At 35.2% G+C, this 20,997-nt stretch overlaps 2 protein-coding genes across 2 annotated transcripts; both read left to right on the top strand.

The window, feature by feature from the left end:
- The first annotated feature begins 7,015 nt into the window (after window positions 1–7,015).
- On the top strand, window positions 7,016–10,577 carry LOC110904940 (uroporphyrinogen decarboxylase). Its single transcript, XM_022150803.2, has 6 exons — window positions 7,016–7,312; window positions 7,730–7,851; window positions 8,504–8,614; window positions 8,691–8,879; window positions 8,947–9,072; window positions 9,928–10,577. The coding sequence occupies exons 1-6, from the start codon at window positions 7,213–7,215 to the stop codon at window positions 10,441–10,443; spliced, it is 1,164 nt and encodes a 387-aa protein (XP_022006495.1). The 5' UTR covers window positions 7,016–7,212; the 3' UTR covers window positions 10,444–10,577.
- Window positions 10,578–15,161: 4,584 nt separating this feature from the next.
- LOC118486780 (adenine/guanine permease AZG1-like) lies at window positions 15,162–17,147 on the top strand. The gene has a single exon (XM_035983533.1). It carries the CDS (start codon window positions 15,248–15,250, stop codon window positions 16,976–16,978), a length of 1,731 nt encoding a protein of 576 aa, XP_035839426.1. The 5' UTR covers window positions 15,162–15,247; the 3' UTR covers window positions 16,979–17,147.
- Window positions 17,148–20,997: the final 3,850 nt, after the last annotated feature.

Consider the following 20,997-nt stretch of genomic DNA (forward strand, 5'->3'; position numbering starts at 1 on the left):
AATGGCATTTTACTCTTTTTTTTTTTAAATGAACGAATAACAGACTAAATATATGAATATAAAGAGTTAATCTTTAAGCAAAAACCCAAGTGAGCTTTCTGGTTTATTTGTTGTTTTAATTATTCAGGGTAAGCCACCAGTAGCTGTAACTGAGCAAAACACGGATGCTAAGACTGAAGGGAGTGGGGCGTCTCCCCTACCCAAGCCGCCCCAAGCCGCCTCGCACACCGCCCCCCATCGGCGTCCCATGGGGCGTCCCCCCTTTGGGCGTCCTCTTCTCGTCGCCAACTCCTCACACAAATCAAGAATTCCCCCCTACTTTGACCAATTATTGTTTTTTTTTTTAACCAAATCTATACTATATAATAAAAGAAACCTGTTTTGAGACACTTGTCATTCTCTCATTTAATTGATTAAAATTATTAATAATACTAAAAATAATAATATTTAATCTAAATTAATATAAACTCTTATTATTAATAATATTTAATCAAAGTTGTCTTTCTCGATGATTCTTATTATATTTTTTTAAATTAAAATAACTCATAAATAACATATAGTTGTCTGTCTCGATGATTCTTACTATATTTTTTAAATTAAAATAACTCAGCCGAAATAATGATAGCATATATATTATTATGATTATTGATTGATATATAATAAAAGAAACCTGTTTTAGGACACTTGTCATTCTCTCATTTAATTGATTAAAATTATTAATAATGCTAAAAATAATAATATTTAATCTAAATTAATATAAACTCTTATTATTAATAATATTTAATCAAAGTTGTCTTTCTCGATTTATTCAATTCATAAGGATATATATTTTTTATTATTTAGTACCGAAAATTACATTTATTTAAACCGTGTAATGTGCATATTTTTAAAGATGTATTTTTTTTATTACTTGGTATATAAAATTACATTTATTCAACCCGTGTAATAAATGAGGTTTTTAAAGATGTATTATTTTATTATTCGGTAAACAGTATTACATTTATTCAACTCGTATAATATATGCGTGGTTTTAAAGATATAACTTTTTTATTTGGTATATAAAATTACATTTATTCAACCCGTACAATATGATTCTTATAGATATAATTTTTTATTATTTAATATATAAAATTATATTTATTCAATCCGTACAATAAATAAGGTTTTTAAAGATATATTGTTTTATTATTTAGTATATAAAATTTATTCATTCAATCCGTGTAATACACGGGGTTATAACCTAGTCACCTATATATATGTAACACTTTATATTTTTAAATGGGTGCCACGTGTCGCAAGACGCCCTACCTAGCAAAGTTGCCCCACTCCCCCTTTTTTGCTCAAAATCCTCTAATCTGACGTGGCGCCACGTGTCGCAAGACGCCCTCTCAAAAGGATGCCCCACTCCCTTTAGTCTATGAAGGTATTAAACCTTTCTTTCACATTGATAGAAGTTGGTCCATTTCATTATGTTGTGCCAGTGTTATGAATTTTTGTGTGTTTGCCTGTCCGCCTGTACTTAAAAGTAAAAAAAAAAAAAAAAAGATTGATTTCTTATAGTACATAAACACACACATACAACCATTATAGTTATAGTTATTGCAATTTATTGGCTGATGATGTTTCAGCTCATTGCTCAAACTGCCACTTGAAGAGCGTTTCAAGCGATGCCTTGTTGAGGTTAGTGTAACATGACTAATTATGTTAAAAACGAACGTTTAACATTTATTGTTTGGTTTATCTTATGATATTTCAACAGGGGCCTTCCGCAAAACGATTTAGTGCTCTTAAACACATAGCTCCGGATGCTAGTGATGAAGATATTTTCAAAGTCCTAAAGGAGCATGCTCATTTGATTCAAGGATTGTGGGTTGCAAAAACTAAACTCAAGTGTCCAACCACACTCAGAAATTACGCAATGCTTCAGTTTAGCAAAAATCCTATTTTTCGAGAAGGGCAACTACCTAAACAAACCGTACTAAACGAACCTATGAAAGTCGTATTGGATGAGTTTGCCGCAAGACAAGAGTCCTTCAGGGATTGGAAATTTAGAGAGTGTCCAGATGTACCGTTTATTAATAATTATCCCGACATGGTTGAGGAATAGAAGGAAAATTGGGATCGTTTGGAGCCATCAATAATGGAATTTTTATATCCAAAGAACTTGAAAACTAAGGGTAAAGATCAAATAGGAAGTTAATTTTCTCTAGGAAGGATAGGAAGCCATAGGATTATGACATGTGGCAAATTTTAAAATAAAGAGAAAGGGTATTTTAGTCAATCCAACTCTTTCTTCTTCCTTTTTCAAAACCCAGTAAATTCAAAAACCCATCATTTTCAAAATCCACCATCTTCAACTATTTCTTCACTTTATATCTCAATAATCACTACATTATAGTGCGATTTTCATCACAAATCAATGATTCAGAACCCGATCAACGTGTTCTTCAGCTTTTTTTTTGAAGAAAACCCAGTTTAATTTCATAAAAAAATCTCGTTTTTTCCGGTGATTTTGGAGATAATCACTCGATTCGTTCGATTCGAGCGTTGATAAGTGTTTCTATCATTCAAATTCCGTCAATTGATGAAGAAATCGGCTTCGATCCATGTAAGAAATTCTTTAATTTCATTTTCATGATCTGGGTTTTTTATTTAGTCATTGCGTTTTACGATCTTTGCGGGGGTCCGGGGGCGGCAGCCCCCGGTAGCGGGGTCCCAGGGGCGGCAGCCCCTGGCGGGGTCCAAGGGGCAGAGCCCCTGGCTGGGGTTGAGCTGTGTTTTTTTTTTCTATTAAATTGCTGTACTAAAAACGCATCAGAAAAATTAAATTTCCATAAATTGGCTCATTTCGAAGACAGTAATTCGTAGACAATTCAGACAGTTCACAGTGACAGACAGTTTTATGTGTCCATTGCGTTTTAGAAATAAGACAGTTCACAGTGACAGACAGTTCACAGTGACAGACAGCTATTGCGTTTTAGAAAAAAACACATTTTTAAGTGTTTTTAGTCATTGTGTTTTAGGTAAAACACATTTTTTAGGTGTTTTCAGTCCATTGCGTTTTAGAATGAGTCATTTTTAAGTGTTTTCTGGCCATTGCGTTTTACATATAAGACATTTCTTTGTGTTTTTGGTGCATTGCGTTTTAGGTAAAACACTTTTTTATGTGTTTTCAGTCCATTGCGTTTTAGAAAACAGACATTTTAAGTGTATTCTGGCCATTGCGTTTTACAAATAAGTCATTTTTTTGTGTTTTTGGTGCATTGCGTTTTAGGTAAAACACATTTTTATGTGTTTTCTGGCCATTGCGTTTTACAAATAAGACATTTCTTTGTGTTTTCTGGCCATTGCGTTTTACAAATAAGTCATTTTTTAGGGTTTTTTTTTCATTGCGTTTTACGATACTGGGGTTTTTTCTATTGCGTTTTACGCAACTGGGTTTTAATTTTTTTTTTTCAAAATATAGCAATAGTATACTCGTTTTAAAGATAAAAAAACACTCGTTTTTTTGGTGCAATTTTTATAAAAAAATAATGTCGTATGAAAGAGTTATTAACGTTTAAAAAATGGGGGGAATTGGAGGAGAGAGAAACTATTGGCTTGGATTGACTAGATTGCCCCTGAAAAAAGTCACGCGCCTCTTTTTTTACTTTCAATTTCCCTGATTTAATCTTAGCCCTTGATTAAGTAAATGGATGGTCAAGATCACTTCCTAGCCTTCCTAGCCAAATAAACTTCCTATTATATCTCCACCCTGAAAACTAAAGGCGGTTGCACGAAGAACCACAAGGGATAGTCCATCTATTTACTTAAGTTATGAATTATTTTTTTTTTTTTTGGATTTACTGGGAAATGAGTGAATATGGTTATCAAAATTGCTACCATAGAGTTAGTAACAGCTTGTTTCATCTTTCTTAGGGCTGTAAATGAACCGAACGTTCAGCGAACAGTTCGTGAACCGTTTGGCGGGAAGTTCGTTTATGTTCGTTCGATTAGCTTAACGAACGAACACGAACAAAAAATTCTGTTCGATTATCTTAGCGAACGAACACGAACACAGGCCTCGTTCGTTTGACTGCGTTCGTGAATGTTCGGTAATATGTTCGATTACGTTCGTTCATATTCGTTCGTGTTCGTTTGATTATATATTAAAAAAAATAATAAACAATAAACCTTTTATCTATTGAAAACTTGAAACCCTATTTTTTCTAAGTTAGCTAAAATTTGGACATTCTAAACCATTTTTTGGGATAACTATGTCTAAGTTAGTTAAACTTGATTCATTGTTTGGTAGTGTAGTAGACTTCTTGTGTTTTGATTTATCATTTGATGCTTGTGTTTAACTACTTATATAATGTTTAAGGATATCAATGTTTTTATTTTTATTTTCAAGTTAAATGTTTGTTTTCGTTCGTTTTTATTTGCTTGTGTTCGTTTGTGTTCGAGACCAGTGTTCACGAATTGTTCGTGAACAACTGAATTTCCTTAACGAACAAACACGAACATAAACTTATGTTCGGTATGCGTTCGTGAACAGTTCGCGAACATGTTAATTTCCTTAACGAACGAACACGAACATGACCTTGTTCGTGTTCGTTCGGTTCGTTTACAGCTTTCTAGTACATTATATTGGTAGATATTAACTCTCAAAATGCAATGTGACACTCGGTACTGACTATTCCTTTCTTTCAATGTTACTCATGTTAGGAAAATAACAAAAAACAATTCTGTTGTTCTTGCTTTCTCATACTCGGCTTGTAGCTTTTCGTTTACATGTTTGATTGCCGAATGTGTGGTTGATAGTATTTTGGTTTTTCCATGCCGTGTTATTCCTGCTTTGTGTACAATTTAAGGTCTTAACCGAAATGGTCTCGACTTGTAAGAGGATGAAGTGATAACATAGCACATTATGGTATGGCTTTCAACACATTTTTGTGTGTTTTAGCTATTGATCTGTGTGATTTTTTTATGGTTTCTAAGCATTATTGTTTTCATATATGATCCAATATCATTCTGGAGACGACGGCGATCATTCAGAGGACTTGGTAATCACATTATATTTAATTTAATTTTTTTATATATGTTTTCTTCCCTTCTCTAAAGAAACTATTGTTCAAAACTCTAAAAACTAAATTTGAGGCCCCTGTAACATGGAGCACCAAGCAATTACTTCATTATATTGGCCCTAGAGCCAGTAGCATGATTCACAACATGTTTAATGTGAAAACACAATATTTAACTATGACATATACATAGAACTAGTGGAGTTTATATGCTAGGCGGTGGGAATTTGTTCGGTATCAGTTCACTTCAGTTTAAAAAACGTTGTGGAAAAGCAAAAAAAGGAAGCGTCTACAAGGCATTTGATGACACATGTCGTAATTTGATTGGCTAGATCGTCTTTTACTTGGAACGTCTACGTTAGACGCGACGCTTCAGGTGCATTGTTTTCAGTGACGCCTCACATATTCATTTTCACAAAAGTGTATGGTCAATTTGCATTTTCGTGATTTTCCCTTAATATTATGATGCTTCTAAACATGAAACTGATAGGATTTTTTTTTATAAAGTTTGCAACCTTTATGGGAAGGAAAGAGAATGAGAATGAATAGACAAACGAGAAAAGTGAGTAAAAAAAGTTGATCAACATTTTTTAAGGCGAATGCTTCTTCACCTCTCTCCTCAATTAAATGTTTCTTTATCGTCGATCATCCCGTAACCTGATTATTGTTAGTTATGCTCACTCATCAAATATGTGATTGGTTATTCTCTTAAATTTATTTAGATTTTGTTATATCTTTTTAACTTTTCAGCAGCTAAAAATATTATTTTAACAAGTTAAACACGTTTGTAAAACAATTTCGTATACGGTTAGTGTTATATATAAAACCAACAGACTATAAGAGCATGCACAACCCTCAGGTCCATAGCCAACGTGATCTGTCCGAATTTACAAACCGAACCTCAACCCCGTTTGCAGCGTTGTGGACTCCAAGTCCGCAAGGCCGTCCGTGTTTTCAAACCTCATTCGGCCAAGTGGTGGGACCGTCCTCTCTCACATACAACTTTTTTTAAAAAATAATTTTATTACTTTTCAATGGTGGTTTTTAGATTTTTGTGTCATGGAAAAAATACAGACTTTTAGATAAATTTGAAATCTAATGTAAAACACTGAGGTGGATGTTTCGTAAAATGTAGAATTGTGGATGTTTTAATTTACCATTATTATTTGCACTTTTAACTATAATTAGTATATCTACATGTATTTTTATAAAAGTGATCACGTAATCATTTACCACAAAAAAAATCTGCGCTTCAAAGAATCATTATTGTAGCTAGTTGAAGCATTTGGAAGGCGAGGAACGAGATGAAGTTTCAACAAAAGGAGGTTAAAATAGAAGAAATCATTGTTTATATTAGATTTCTTATGGTTCAAACATAGATCTAATTGTAACTCAGTATCTTGTTACGATTGGTGCCCTTTTAGTCTAACGTAATTGTTTGGGTTTGGTTGCTGTGCCTTTTTGTGGCTTTTGCGGCTGTATTGTTTTTTTAATGAAATCATTTACCAAGTCTATATAAGTCAACCAAAAAAATTGATGTAGTAAACCTTTATTAAGGGCATGTTTGGCTAAGCTTTTCAAAACAACTTATTGGCTTATTGACTTATCAAAAAGCCAATAAGTTGTTTTTGTGTTTGGCTAAGCCAAAAGTCCTTTTAGAAATGGCTTTTTGCAAAGAAGAAAAAGGAGGTTTCAAGAAGTCATAATATTGTGACTTTTTGGTCAGCTTTTAACTTTTCAAACTACAAATTACCAATATACCCCTTCTTTACCCCCTTATATCTAAAAGAATGCCCATTTTAGTCATTTTACATCAATAAGCTAATCCAAACACTTTTTTTAAAAACTCATTTTCAAAAAGTCCTTTTCTCAAAAGTCATTTTCCAAAAATCCTTTTTAACTATAATAAGCTTAGCCAAACATGCCCTAAAAAAAAAAAAAAAGCTCAATGAAAATAACTTTGGTAGTTACATTTGATTAACCGATGAAGAGTTGTTGAAATTGGTAATTACAGATCTGTAGAAGACGATAGATGTGCAGATTTTCTCCTTATCTTTATTTTATCCAAACCCCCTTTAACCCACTACCTTCTTCCCCAATTTAATTCAACCCCTTTACCCAGAATTTATTTAAAAAAAAAAAAAACACCATGTCTATCACCTACACCTGTTCGCTTCCATCTTTCTCCTCAATCTCAGTTTCCAATTCCACTACTTTTCGCCCTAATCGAATCACCTGCTCCGCTGGAGGTAATGTTTTTATTTCATTTCATTTCATTCCATTTTCTGCATTTTGATCAAATTATGTAAAAAAAACCTAATTTTATGAGCTTGTGCCGTGAATTTGGTTCAATTTCCATTGCTAATTGAAGGCAGAATAACCCAATTTATGTCGTTTTAGTTATCTATAATTGAACGCATAATTTAACCCAATATGTGTCGTTTTAGGTTACATTTAATTATCATGATTTATTTGTAATTCAGTTGTTTAATATATTATGCTGAATACAGTTGATGTATATCTTTAGTTCTTGCTGTCAAATTGTTATATTTGGTTTTTAAATCATGTTTTTGAGCTGCCATATTATGATAGATCTGTTATCTGTAACCCGAAATCGAGTAGTATCTGACTATCTGTATGTATGTTACTTCAATTATGATATCCAGCGAGTGTTGCGGAACGAAAAGCTGTGAATACGTCTGAACCGCTATTGCTGAATGCTGTTCGAGGTGAAGATGTAGAAAGACCCCCGGTTTGGCTCATGAGACAAGCCGGGAGGTACATGAAGGCAGGTCTATATAACCACAATTCTTTAGTTTTTCTAATGGTTGTTAAACTATGATTAGGGCTGCAAACAAACCAAACGTTTACCGAACAGTTCGGCTGGAAATTCGTTTGTGTTTGTTTGTTTATTAAACAAACGAACATGAACAGAGGCTGCATTCGTTCATTTATGTTCGTGAACGTTCGGCAACGTGTTCATTTATGTTCGATTGTGTTTGATAGTTCATTAGTGTTTTTAGTTTTTAGTTTTTATATTTTATTTAAAACTTCAAAATTACGACAAATAAAATATATAATAAGTGTCACTGTATTATATATTCTATTCATGAACGTTTGTTTGTATTTGTTTGTTTCCATTTGTGTTCATGAACGTTAGTTTGTGTTCATCAACGATCGTTTTCGTCTGTTGCCTAAAATTAATAAACAAACACAAACGAACACGAACATGTTCATTTCCTTAACAAACAAACACGAACATAAAATCTCGTTCAGAAGTGTTTGTAAACAGTTCGTGAACACATATATTTCTTAACAAACGAACACGAACAAGGTCTTGTTCATGTTCGCTCGGTTCGTTTGCAGCCGTAACTATGATCTATGTTTGTTTTGATTATGTTCGTCTTTGGGTGTTAGTTATATTTGTTTTTATTGTGCAGAGCTATCAAGACATCTGTCAGAAGCATCCTTCGTTTCGTGAAAGATCGGAGAATGTAGATCTTGTTGTGGAGATTTCGTTACAGCCATGGAAAGTCTTTAAGCCTGATGGAGTAAGATACGCTTCATTTAATCGATCACGAGAATCATAAATATTTTCTCGCATTCTGTCACTGAATATGTTTACAGGTTATTTTGTTTTCCGACATTCTTACGCCTCTACCGGGAATGAACATACCCTTTGACATTGTTAAAGGAAAGGGTCCCATAATATTTGATCCAATCACCACGGCTGCTGACGTGGACAAAGTCACGGAGTTCACTCCTCAAGAATGGGTTCCATATGTTGGCGAGGCTTTAACGATTTTGAGAAAAGAGGTATCGATTAGCATGTGTTCATATAATTCGTTTTTGCGTTTTACAAATTTTCATGAATGGTATTCAGGTAAACAATGAAGCTGCAGTTCTAGGTTTTGTCGGGGCTCCGTTTACCTTGGCATCATATTGTGTCGAAGGCGGATCGTCAAAGAACTTTACCAAAATTAAGAAGCTTGCTTTCTCACAGCCTAAGGTAATTTATTACGTTATATTTCATATTTTCTCGTTTCATAATTTAAAACCTAATCAGCCCACCATTGCAGATTTTCTTGACACGACCCAAACCCGACATGAAAAAACAGGTTGGGTCAACTAACACGACCCATTTTTAAAAACAGGTCGGGTTCGGGTTGACCCATTAACCTGGTTAACTATTTAGAAAAGAACTTTTTTTTTTGTTTTTGTTTTTTTTTTTTTTGTTTCTATTTCACATGGTTAGTTATAATAATGTTAGTTTTCATGGCCGGCCCTGAGGGTGGGCGGGGAGGACCACCGGCCAGGGCCCGATATTTCGAAGGACATGTTATTCTAAAAAAATCCGATATGCATATGTAAAAAAAATAACTTAATAGGATACCCATACAAACACCAATATAGGCCCACTTATAAAACTTTTTTTTCTGGTTTATATTAGTTATTAGCCCATTGACATTAGGTTTAAATCTTTAGTGAGGCCAATACTCAATTTCGTTAAGGCCTAAGGGCACGTTTTTTTCGACCTCGAACAGGGTACACGAATTCTCAGGGCCGGCTCTGTTAGTTTTGACGCGTTATATTATTTACTTATGAACTTATACTCAAAATTAAACATGTTATCGATAACTCGCTTAAAACCCAACAACTCGCTTATAATTCGTCAACTTGTATGACTCGTTTAAAAATACGGGTTAAACGGGTCGGGTTGACCCGAATTTATATGTGTGCAGGTTAGGGTTGAAATCTTTGACCCGAATATTAAAATGGGTCGGGTTCGGGTTGAGCATTTCAACCCACCAACCCACAGCCCATCAACCCATCAACCCAACACGATTGACACCCCTAATTGCAGGTACTCCATGCACTGCTTGAAAAATTCACAACCTCAATGGCTACGTACATAAAATACCAAGCTGACAACGGTGCACAAGCGGTTCAAATCTTCGACTCATGGGCCACCGAGCTCAGCCCAACTGACTTTGAAGAGTTCAGTCTCCCTTACTTGAAACGGATTGTGGATACCGTTAAACAAACTCACCCGGATCTCCCTTTAATACTTTACGCAAGTGGGTCAGGTGGGTTGCTCGAAAGGCTACCTTTGACCGGGGTTGATGTGGTTAGCTTGGACTGGACAGTGGATATGGCTGAAGGTAGGAAGCGGTTAGGGTCTGATATAGCGGTTCAGGGGAATGTGGACCCTGGTGTGTTGTTCGGGTCAAAAGATTTCATCACGAATAGGATACATGATACGGTGAAGAAAGCAGGGAACATGAAGCACATACTGAATCTTGGCCATGGTATTAAAGTAGGTACACCGGAGGAAAATGTCGCGCATTTTTTTGAGGTTGCTAAAGGACTTAGGTATTGAAATTTGAAAATAGAGTTTTTTTTGGTGTAGAAAGACTATGATTCTTGGTTGCATGCTAGTATTGTTGCATTGCATTGCACTTTAGTTTTGGGATGTCCACTAAGTTATAATATATGTTACATAATTTCTTTTTATCTTGCAATCTTACATTAACAATGTGGGCCAATATTTAAAAAAAAAATCTGTATTCAAGTACCTTTGGGCCTAGGTTACTTTGGCCTTTGGAATTGGTTTTTCTATTATTAAGTTGGAGATAAAAGTTATCCATATCCATTAGTGATTACATGTAATAAAGGTGACAAGTTACACCTTGCTCTAGTGGTGCACAAAAAACCCAAATCTGGACCCGGACCAGAAAAAAAAACCCGGAACCGGGTATTATAAAACCCGGGTTTTTTTATACCCGAACCCAAACCCGACCCTACCCATAGGGTAGGGGTTGGGTATGCATTTCTGTTATAAAACCTGAACCCGGAACCAGGTTTTTTATACCCGTTTTCAACCCGGGTTTTACGAGTACCCGGTTTCAACCCGAACCCGGGAACCGGGTTTTTTCAATACCCGGTCCGGGTTTCCCAATACCCTGTTCAGGTTTTTTTTTTTTTTTTGTTTTTTTCAAGTTTTGTACCTTGGTAACGGCTATATAGCCGTTAGAAAGTGTATTATGATCATTTATTTGGTTTACATTGTATCTCTATATCCTATAAAAGAGGTCTTTGATGACGAACAATAAACGAAGACGATCAAGTTATTCGAAGCTAGCTATGTTCATCATCTTATTCGATCCGGTTCAATGATTATTTAGGTGTCATGTATTTCTATGTTTTATGAAATAAAAAGGTTTTACATTTTATATTTCTATGATTTATTCAAATAAATGAATATCCGAGGCATACCCGAACCCAACCCGATCCATATCCGACTCTACCCGAACCCGAAAATAGGGTATTATAATACCCGTGTATTAGAAAACCCGACCCGAACCCTACCCGAACCCGGGTATATAGGGTATACATTTTTTATATAAAACCCGGACCCGGACCCGAGCCGGGTATTGTCAATACCCGATTTTGTAGAACCCGATTATACCCGAACCCGGTTCCATACCCGGAACCGAGTATTCAGAAACCCGATTTGTGCACCACTACCTTGCTCTATAAGTCACCAAGAAGTAAAGAAGAGTTGTATGAGTGCTTCTAGATAAAAAGAATTTGCGAAAGGACTAGCAATAATGAGAAGTTTTATTTTTTACACAAGAGGGAGAATCTTTTTTTTTTTTTTGTTTTGTTTTAGTTTTTTAGAATGATAACTCAGACACTCTCTAATCCTACTACTAAATTATATATTTTTCGATCATCACAGGAATTGAACCGTAACCACTTAGAAAGACAAAATCTTGACCAACATCTTTGACCGGATTCCTTCATTATGTGAAATACATATCAATATTCTTTCACAAAATGGAATTCATCACAATTTTATATTTTCTCATTGTCCAATCACATGTTATGATGGCTATCAATGGAATTTCTTATACCAATTCCAACTCATTCTATAAACAAAATGGGTTCGGAATATAATTTAGATTTTAGTGAATAATATTTCATTAACTTCCAACAAACCATTTCACCCAAACATCTTTAATGTTTAAATGTTTGGGTTCATCATTACATATATATACTTAAAATAACCAATTGATGAAGAGTTGGTCTTATTTCTAAGATAATATGATAGAACATAAATAAGTTCCAACAAAAATAAAACTAAGCAACTAAAACTTAAATTTAAACAACCATACCATAAATAAACCAACAAAACACCACAATGAAAAAAGGTGTTTGCAAACAAATGGTTGTAACAGCTTGCACTTAGTTATCATGCATAAGTGCATAACCTTTCACCAAGACTAGACAAAAATGTGATTAAAAAGGTAAGAAAATGACATGTTTTGAGAACCATTGATACCCACCCCTACCATTGAAATTAAAACCGCCCGCCCAATGTTCTAAAGTGGCTTTTTTGTCCATGTTTAGACAGACAATTGTTTGATTAGGATAAGAAAGAGCCAATACGACTCACAACTTCAGAGTGTTTCATTATTAAAGCAATATCACTTCACCATAATTACAAAGTGGATTAAACGCGGCGCGGCCTCTTTTGTGTATATATAAATGCATAGATTGTACATTTAATCCAACTATATAAAACAAATTAACATGATAACTACTCTTACGTGTTGACGTAGATTTAAACATTTAAAAATGCATTTATAAAATGATATTGCTGGTTTTTTTATCAAGTATATAAGTATGCGAAAATCATGGAAACTTTTAGCAAGCTTTTGTATGACGTAAATTTGTGGTTGTGTATTTTTATATTTGAGATACATAATACAATGATCGTTGAGTGTTTGTTGGGTTCTGTCTCCGTAGACTTTCTAAGTTTTATTATTTGCAATGTAGTTATGATTATTATTCTGTTGGCCGTAAAAAAAAAGTGTAGGACAGCTGGACAGGTCCAAATGAGACAAAATTTGAAGAAGCCTAGTTTCTTTTGTGTTTTTTTAACAACAAAATGATGTTTTTTTAACTAGTTATGTGATTATCAATCGGCAAAATATAAGGCTATGTCCTATGGGGTATGGTGGGTGTGGGTTTGGGTTTGAGGGCATGAGTTGACATGTGGAAAACAAACTCAAACCCATGCCCATGGGGTATGGTGGGGCTTGGGTTGGGAGTTTGGGTTGGGGACATGAGTTTGGTTTGGCCATTGAGAGCCCGCCATGTCACCTTGCTAGCCCGCCCCACCCCCGGCTTCAAACCCAAGCCCCAAGGGCCACGCCCCAATCCAAGCCCCCAGGGTGATGGTTTAGGCGTTTTCAGCCAACCCACGTTCCAACCCAAGCCGCATACCCCATATTCTAAACACAGAGTGCACTTTTAAAGACGAAATTTAGGACAAGGACTCATACATAACAAAAATAGAATGTTCTATATTAATTTTTTTGAACGGCATGTTTTATATTAAATGTGTAAGATTTTTGTTTGAAAAATTGACATATCTTAAAATTATCTTTTTTTTACACATTTAAAAAAATTACAAAATCCAAAATACAGATTGACATAACTAGGGTCAGCGATAGCAATAGCCAAATCGAAATCGAACCAAAATGAACCGAAAATCGGTTATCGGTTTTTTTACCCTGAGTTAACTAAAACTAACTGAACCGAACCAAACCATTGATATTTTTATATATTTTAGCTTTTATACCTTGGTTTCATCTATTTCATTTTTATACCTCAATTTCATGTATTTATATATCCATTTCATGTATTTATACCTTCATTTCTTGTATTTTTAAGCAAAATTTTAGCCCGAGTTTGGTTTTAGTTATTAACCAAATACAAACCAAACCGAAAACTATCAAACTAACCGAGTAAACCGAATCGATTAATAAAAACCCGCTTGATTAATAAAATAGATTAACCGATTACTTGGGTTTCAGTTGAGGCTAATAATTGAACCGTGCACACTACTCTCCTAAACAATTTCTAATGCAATTTTCTTATTTTTATTCTTTTATCAAGTCTTTAACAGAACTATAAATGCCATAATTAGAAAGTAGTGGATGTCAAAACATGTAAACATTAGTATTATTCGATAGTATCAGAAGAACTGTTTGCAGAATAAACTAAAGTATTTATTCAATTGAGTTCCACAATTAGATTAAATTATCTTCTTTGTGTAGATTGGATCGAGGGTGAAACGGTCGGGTCTCAATACTTCAATAGATGAAAAATGAACTACCAAATCTAGATAATGTTAAATTCCATATTCGATAAATAAAACAACTTTTTTTCGAAAATATTATATTCTTGATTAGAAATGCTTTTTTATTATCCAATTAGGCGATTACATACTCATATGGCATAAAATGTTATTCTTCCGAATAGTTGAGTTTTCATGTATTACATTTTTTCGTGTTGTAACTATGTTTGACCAATTAATATTGTTGATATCTTGTTAACACGAACCAAGTTGAGTTGTGTTATTCAGTTGAGTTATGCAGACCAATTGAAGGCGCAGCGACAACTTAAGTTTATGATTAAAATAAGCAATAAAGAATACGTTATAACGTTAAGTATATAACCTTCAAGTATATGTTTTAATAGTTATAGTATCCGTAACTTGTTATACTTTAATGGTTTTTAATCAATCGATCACATACAATAACTAAAGAAGCAGCTACCTGAGCAGGTATGTACTTCAATTCAGCGATGATATAGATGAACACGACGTGTCTTCTCCGTCTCATTTCATACTTGCAAAACCATAAACACGTTAGAAGAAGTCTCTGGACCACCATCTGACGCTCAAGTTAGTATCGGATTCAAAACCATTGGAATAATAATGCTAGTACCATATTTAATAATATCGATTATAAAGTAACCGGGTCTTAACAGATATTGGCCGATTTAACCTGGACGAACCGGGTCATACCTCGTCAATAACTTTAATATCCATATGTGTTTTTTAGCTTTTATGCAACACTTCGTTTTCTGAATAAACAAAAACAATATTAGGCATTGGAGACGATTTATACAAACGTTGTACTTTTTTATATAAAAATATATATATGAAATTAACCCGCTGGAATCTAACACCAGTCTTCGCTCCATAAATATCTTTCTGACACTCAAGAGATGAACCAACTCTCCACATACTTTTTTTTTTATAAAACAAGTGTTGTGATATTATTACCTTAAATCTATCAGAACACTAGACGGGTATAAAACTAGTTTAAATGGAAATAGAATCTACGGTACCACCACCGTCGACGATGTTAACACGGCTCAACACCTTCGTAGCAACATCCCGCGTCGGAAAACACTTCAAACTAACCGAACGCAACACCACCTTCACAACCGAGCTTCGAGCAGGCACGGCCACCTTCCTCACCATGGCCTACATCTTAGCCGTTAACGCCACCATCCTCTCCGACTCGGGCGCCACATGCTCGGTCCACGACTGCATCCCTCTTTGCTCCAACCCAACCTTCAACTCCAACTGCACCGGCCCAAATCTCCACCTCATCATCCCCACCACCTCTTGCAAGTTCCACCCAGTCAACCCCGGTTACACTGCTTGCTTACAAAGAGTCCGAAAAGACTTAATCGTGGCAACCGTCGTATCGTCTTTAATTGGGTGCGTTATCATGGGAACTTTCGCTAATTTACCGCTAGGTTTAGCTCCCGCAATGGGCTCCAACGCGTACTTTGCGTACACCGTTGTCGGCTTTCACGGCTCGGGTAAAGTCTCATACGAAAGCGCACTTGCGGCCGTTTTCGTCGAAGGAGTATTATTCCTTCTAATCTCAGCCATTGGATTACGAGCAAAACTCGCGAAAATAGTCCCGAAACCGGTCCGGATCTCCTCATCCGCGGGTATCGGTCTATTTTTAGCGTTTATCGGCTTACAAAACAACGAAGGAATCGGCTTAATCGGCTACAGCTCCTCAACGCTCGTTACACTAGCCGCGTGCCCCGAATCCTCACGTGCGAAACTCGCGCAAGTCATCACTCTCCCAAACGGCACCGTTTCGGTTCTTTCCAACGTTTCCAGTGGTGTCATGTGTGTTGGTAACAGAATGGAGAGCCCCACTTTCTGGCTCGGCGTGGTCGGCTTCGTAATTATTTCATATTGTTTGGTTAAAAACGTAAAAGGGTCAATAATTTACGGCATTGTGTTTGTAACCGCCGTTTCATTGTTCCGTAACACGCAAGTAACCGCGTTTCCAAACACTCCGGAAGGTGACTCATCTTACAACTACTTTAAAACAATAGTTGACGTTCATAAAATCCGGTCAACCGCCGGCGCATTAAGCTTTTCCGGCATCAACAAACCGGCTTTCTGGGAAGCATTAATAACATTCCTATACGTCGACGTTTTAGACACCACCGGAACCTTATACTCAATGGCAAAGTTCGCCGGGTTTACCGACGAAAACGGCGATTTTGAGGGGCAATATTTTGCGTTCATGTCGGATGCGGCGGCGATTGTTGTCGGGTCGTTGGTTGGTACGTCGCCGGTGACGGCGTATTTGGAATCGTCAACGGGGATAAGGGAAGGTGGGAGGACGGGGATAACGGCGTTGACGGTGGCGGGGTGTTTTATGGTGGCGTTTTTTTTCACGCCGTTACTGGCGTCGATACCGGCGTGGGCGGTGGGGCCGGCGTTGATAGTGGTGGGGGTGTTGATGATGAGATCTGTGGTGGAGATTGATTGGGAGGATATGCGACAGGCGATTCCGGCGTTTGTTACGTTGATATTAATGCCGTTGACGTATTCTATTGCGTATGGGTTGATTGGTGGGATTGGAACGTACATGGTGCTTAATTTTTGGGATTGGGGTGAGGGGGTTTTGTGTAAGTTTGGGATTGTTAAGGGGGGTGGGAGTGATGGAAGAAGTGTAAGGGGGAGTTGTGTAGATAAGGAAAGTAGTGTGGTGGGAAGTAGGAATGCACTTGAGGTTTAGTTAGGTTGTTTTTTTAAGTTTTTTTCTTTTCGCTTTAGAGGTTTAGGTTGATTATTTTAGTTTTTTTTTTTGTTTTAGCTTTATAAATGGATTGTTTAATATCTTTTATTATAACTTTGTATATGAATGTGAAAAATCTTGTTGATTATGAAGATTAAAATGTTTAGAGCCGTCCATTTTCCTCATATTTGTTAGGATGTGTGACATCATCGTTCTATCACTATTTATTTATTAAAGTATGTTTGATTTAGTGGTATCAATGCATTTAATAAGGTACGCTCTAATTGTGGTATGCGCATATAATATATATATGTGTAGACGTTCGGGGGACAAAAATAAAAGTGCGTTAGTTTTAATGTTATTTTACTAATTTTGTGAAAATAACGTTAAAAGAGGGGGTGGTTAATCATGCATTATGTGGTGGCGTTGATAGGCGAAAGACAAAAGAGTACATGCACTAATCATCCTTTGTCTTAATTGCTGAGTGTTATGTGTTTTATGTCCAAGGAAATATAAATTAGTAAAAAGCTAGGTCTAAAAATATCAATTGTTAAAGTAGAAGAATAGTAAAGTTAGACAAAAGACTAAAATTGATTACTCCAAAAGTGGAGAGGCCGTAACAAAGCTAACGGGCTTGAAATGCAATATTATAAAAGTTTAGGGGGTAAGGCAAAGCCGGTGGAAAACCCGGGAAACCCCACCGACTTTATCTTTTAAGATAGTATAGAATAAGTTCCCTCAACAGTAAGATTGCAGTTTATGTAATCATCATATCAAATAATAAATAATAAATAAAAAATAATTTATAAAACAAAAACCATTTTAAGCCCCTTCCCAACCCAAAATAAACAGCCTTTATCCTTCCACCACACGCCTATCAATTTTCTTGCCTTTATTATTACGAGCATCATTAATATAAGTGTTGAATGGGGTATATGGTATAGTATTCTTTTCCTTTCTACCAACTTCTAAAAAAATTCCAAAACCTAACATTCTTATTTATCTGTCCAGTTTGCGTTGCTTGGGAGTTGTAATGACACGTTTTTATAGTGCCTTTACAAACTTCTCAGTGACAACGTGAAAGAGAACAGATTTGTCTAATTGTCTTTGTTGAAATCCATATGAAATACTGATTTTGATTAGTAGACTCAGAATCATATGCAAACCATATTTAGTATAAAAACTAAGCAATAGTTGTAAGGTTATTTTTGTATTTTTTGTTATTATTAGATTACACGTTAAACCCCTACTTTTTTAAGTTGAACAATCAAGTCTCCAACACTGCTCAATTGCAACAATTGAGTCCATATTCACGATCTTTTATTAAGCAAGATTTTGGTTTATATATTCATATCAAATAATAACTAAAAAACTAATTGATTTATTAAATTAAGACCATCTTGAGCACCTTCCCCACCCAAAATTAATAGCTTTTATCCTTCCACCACACACCTGGTAGAGGATCATGTATATTAATCCAGAAGTGTGAGAAGTGTATTATAACACTATATATAACAGTATATAACACCGTATAACACTATGTAACACAATATAACACTATGTAACACTATATAACAAATATAACACTATATTTTGTCTGATAGCATGTCTATGATAGATGTATAGTGTTATATATTGTTATATAGTGTTACATGGTGTTACATTGTGTTTTACGGTGTTTATATGGTGTTATATAGTGTTATATATAGTGTTATAATATACTTTTCACACTTTTGAATTAATGTACACTATCCCTAATCACTTTTCTTGCCTTTATTATTAGCATCATACATTAAGCAAGTGTTGAATGGGTTATTTGGTACAGTATTTTTCTTTTTCCTTTCTACCAACTTCTAACATTCCAAAACCTAACATTCTTATTTGAATAAACAATAGTTATTATTTAATCAACATATTTGATTCATCCAAGCAAATCACTTGTTAACCATGCGCCACAAACATAAATTACAAGAATTCCTTTACCTAAAAAAGAACAATGCAATTATTTGAATAAACAATAGTATGCTAGTGTTCAAGTTTCATAAAATTCCTTCGGTTAGAAAGAAACTATTGGTAAGATATAAAGAATGAACCTTTTTGTAACTTCAGATTTTTAGTGGGCTAACTCTTCGCATGGTTTCATCTTTATAAGTCCGGATCTTCTAGCTTTGGGCCTTTCTAAAATATATTTATGGGCCTTAACCATAAACTTTTTTTGAACCACGAAGAAGAAGGTGGTTTACGAGGACCCAATCATAAACCTCTATAGAGTGTTTTTTAATTATTTAATTATTTTTTATTTTAAGCTAAAAGACACAGAACATAGGGTTGCGATATGCCTATTTTCATATGTATCTCGATATATGTCCTTTTTTTCCGGAACTGAATTATGAGTAGTAATGTATAAATAATCGAAGCATAAACGTATATGTTATCAAAGTGACGGTATTTACCCTTTTTGTATATGTACTGGCGACATGCCTAAATTATATGCGTCTTGATAAAACCTTTTTTCATAAACCGAGTTCTGAGTTATAATAACACGTAACTGAAGCATAAACGTACATGTTATCACATTTAGCTTTTTTTTAACTGAGGACATTAACCGAAACCAATCGAGTTCCCACCGTGTAGCAAGACCGAACCAGTTTCGTATGAACAATCAAATATAGTGTTTTTTTTTTTAATCTTAAGCTACAGTAAGTGTTGGTAACATGCCCTTACCGTGACGAACCAAACCAATTTCAACCGATCAAATCAATACCGGTAGCATGAAGACCAGAACTAATGTTGTCCAAACAATATCGACACATATACCAGTAATCGTTTTTCTTTCGGAGTGTTGGTAACAGTGGCGGACCCAGGAATTTTTCCATAGGGGTGCGGAACATTTTTAAAAGTTTTAGGCCCTAGGTATATAAGTAAAAAAAAATTGGTTCGGGTCGGGTCATGTAAAACAAACGAACATCAAACTAAATTTATATAATCATCAATTACATGTCAAACTTTGTTACAAACATAATTAAAACATCGACGCCCTACGGGTTTTCATTTTTTGAAATCTATCCAAAAATCATCTAAAACTAATTGCTTAAGCAATTCTTTCTCTATATAGCATAAGTTCATCGCTACATAACATAATGTTCCAATTTTAATTTTCAACTATTCAAACCCTAGAAATTATAACGTAAGTTGTAATCACCCTAAAAATATATAAACAACATAATCACCCTAAAAATCATCTAAACAACCATAAACAACGTCAAAACACACAAAATTTCAAATTTATTTAACAACTTTATTACCCTTTTTTCTCCTATAATATAAACCAAAATCATCAAAATAACAAAGAACCTTACCCGTGTTCGGATTCTGGTTAGATTTGGTGTCAAACGACGGTGGTATAGTGGCTGATTACGGTGGTCGCCGGCTGTTGGACTGTTGTCGCTGGGTGATGTTGTTCGTTGGCAGTGCAGGGACGCAAGAGAGAGGGGGAGAGAGAGAGAGAGAGAGAGAAAGCGGGAGAGAATTTCTAAAGGTTTTGGGCTTTAATTATTTTATTATAGTTTGAAATATTGTTGGGTTTGGTTAATGGGCTAAGACTTAGTGGGCTAGCTAGTTAGGAATTATAAGTGGGTAAATGTATGGGTATTTGGGTTTAGTTAGTCAGTTGTTAAAAGTTATATAATTTAGATAGTATTTTTTTTTTAAATAAGAGTTTACTAAAAAAATTTAAAAGATAAGTTGATAACATTTTTTTACCTACGGGGTGCGAACGAAAATTTCAAGGGGTGCGGTCGAATAATTCCAAGGGGTGCGGACGAAAAATTCCAAGGGGTGCAGGCGAGATTTTCGACAGAACTTTACACTAAATTTTTTTTCCCCGAGAATGCGCCCGCCCACCTTGAGTTGGGCTTGGGTCCGCCCCTGGTTGGTAATGAACCAATCGATACCACTATTTTTTTTATTTTCTTAAATAAACTTATCATCTCTTAATCGATGTGTGGATACCATTTTTA

The sequence above is a fragment of the Helianthus annuus genome, chromosome 14, assembly GCF_002127325.2.
Source record: "Helianthus annuus cultivar XRQ/B chromosome 14, HanXRQr2.0-SUNRISE, whole genome shotgun sequence".
Taxonomy (NCBI): Eukaryota; Viridiplantae; Streptophyta; class Magnoliopsida; order Asterales; family Asteraceae; genus Helianthus; species Helianthus annuus.

Bases quoted from the DNA above. Each gene is read 5' to 3' on its own strand.
- LOC118486780 (XM_035983533.1), top strand. From the start codon at position 15,248: ATGGAAATAGAATCTACGGTACCACCACCGTCGACGATGTTAACACGG.
- LOC110904940 (XM_022150803.2), top strand. From the start codon at position 7,213: ATGTCTATCACCTACACCTGTTCGCTTCCATCTTTCTCCTCAATCTCA. The intron at 8,615-8,690 runs GTAAGATACGCT...ATATGTTTACAG, and splicing joins AAGTCTTTAAGCCTGATGGA to GTTATTTTGTTTTCCGACAT. The intron at 8,880-8,946 runs GTATCGATTAGC...AATGGTATTCAG, and splicing joins TAACGATTTTGAGAAAAGAG to GTAAACAATGAAGCTGCAGT.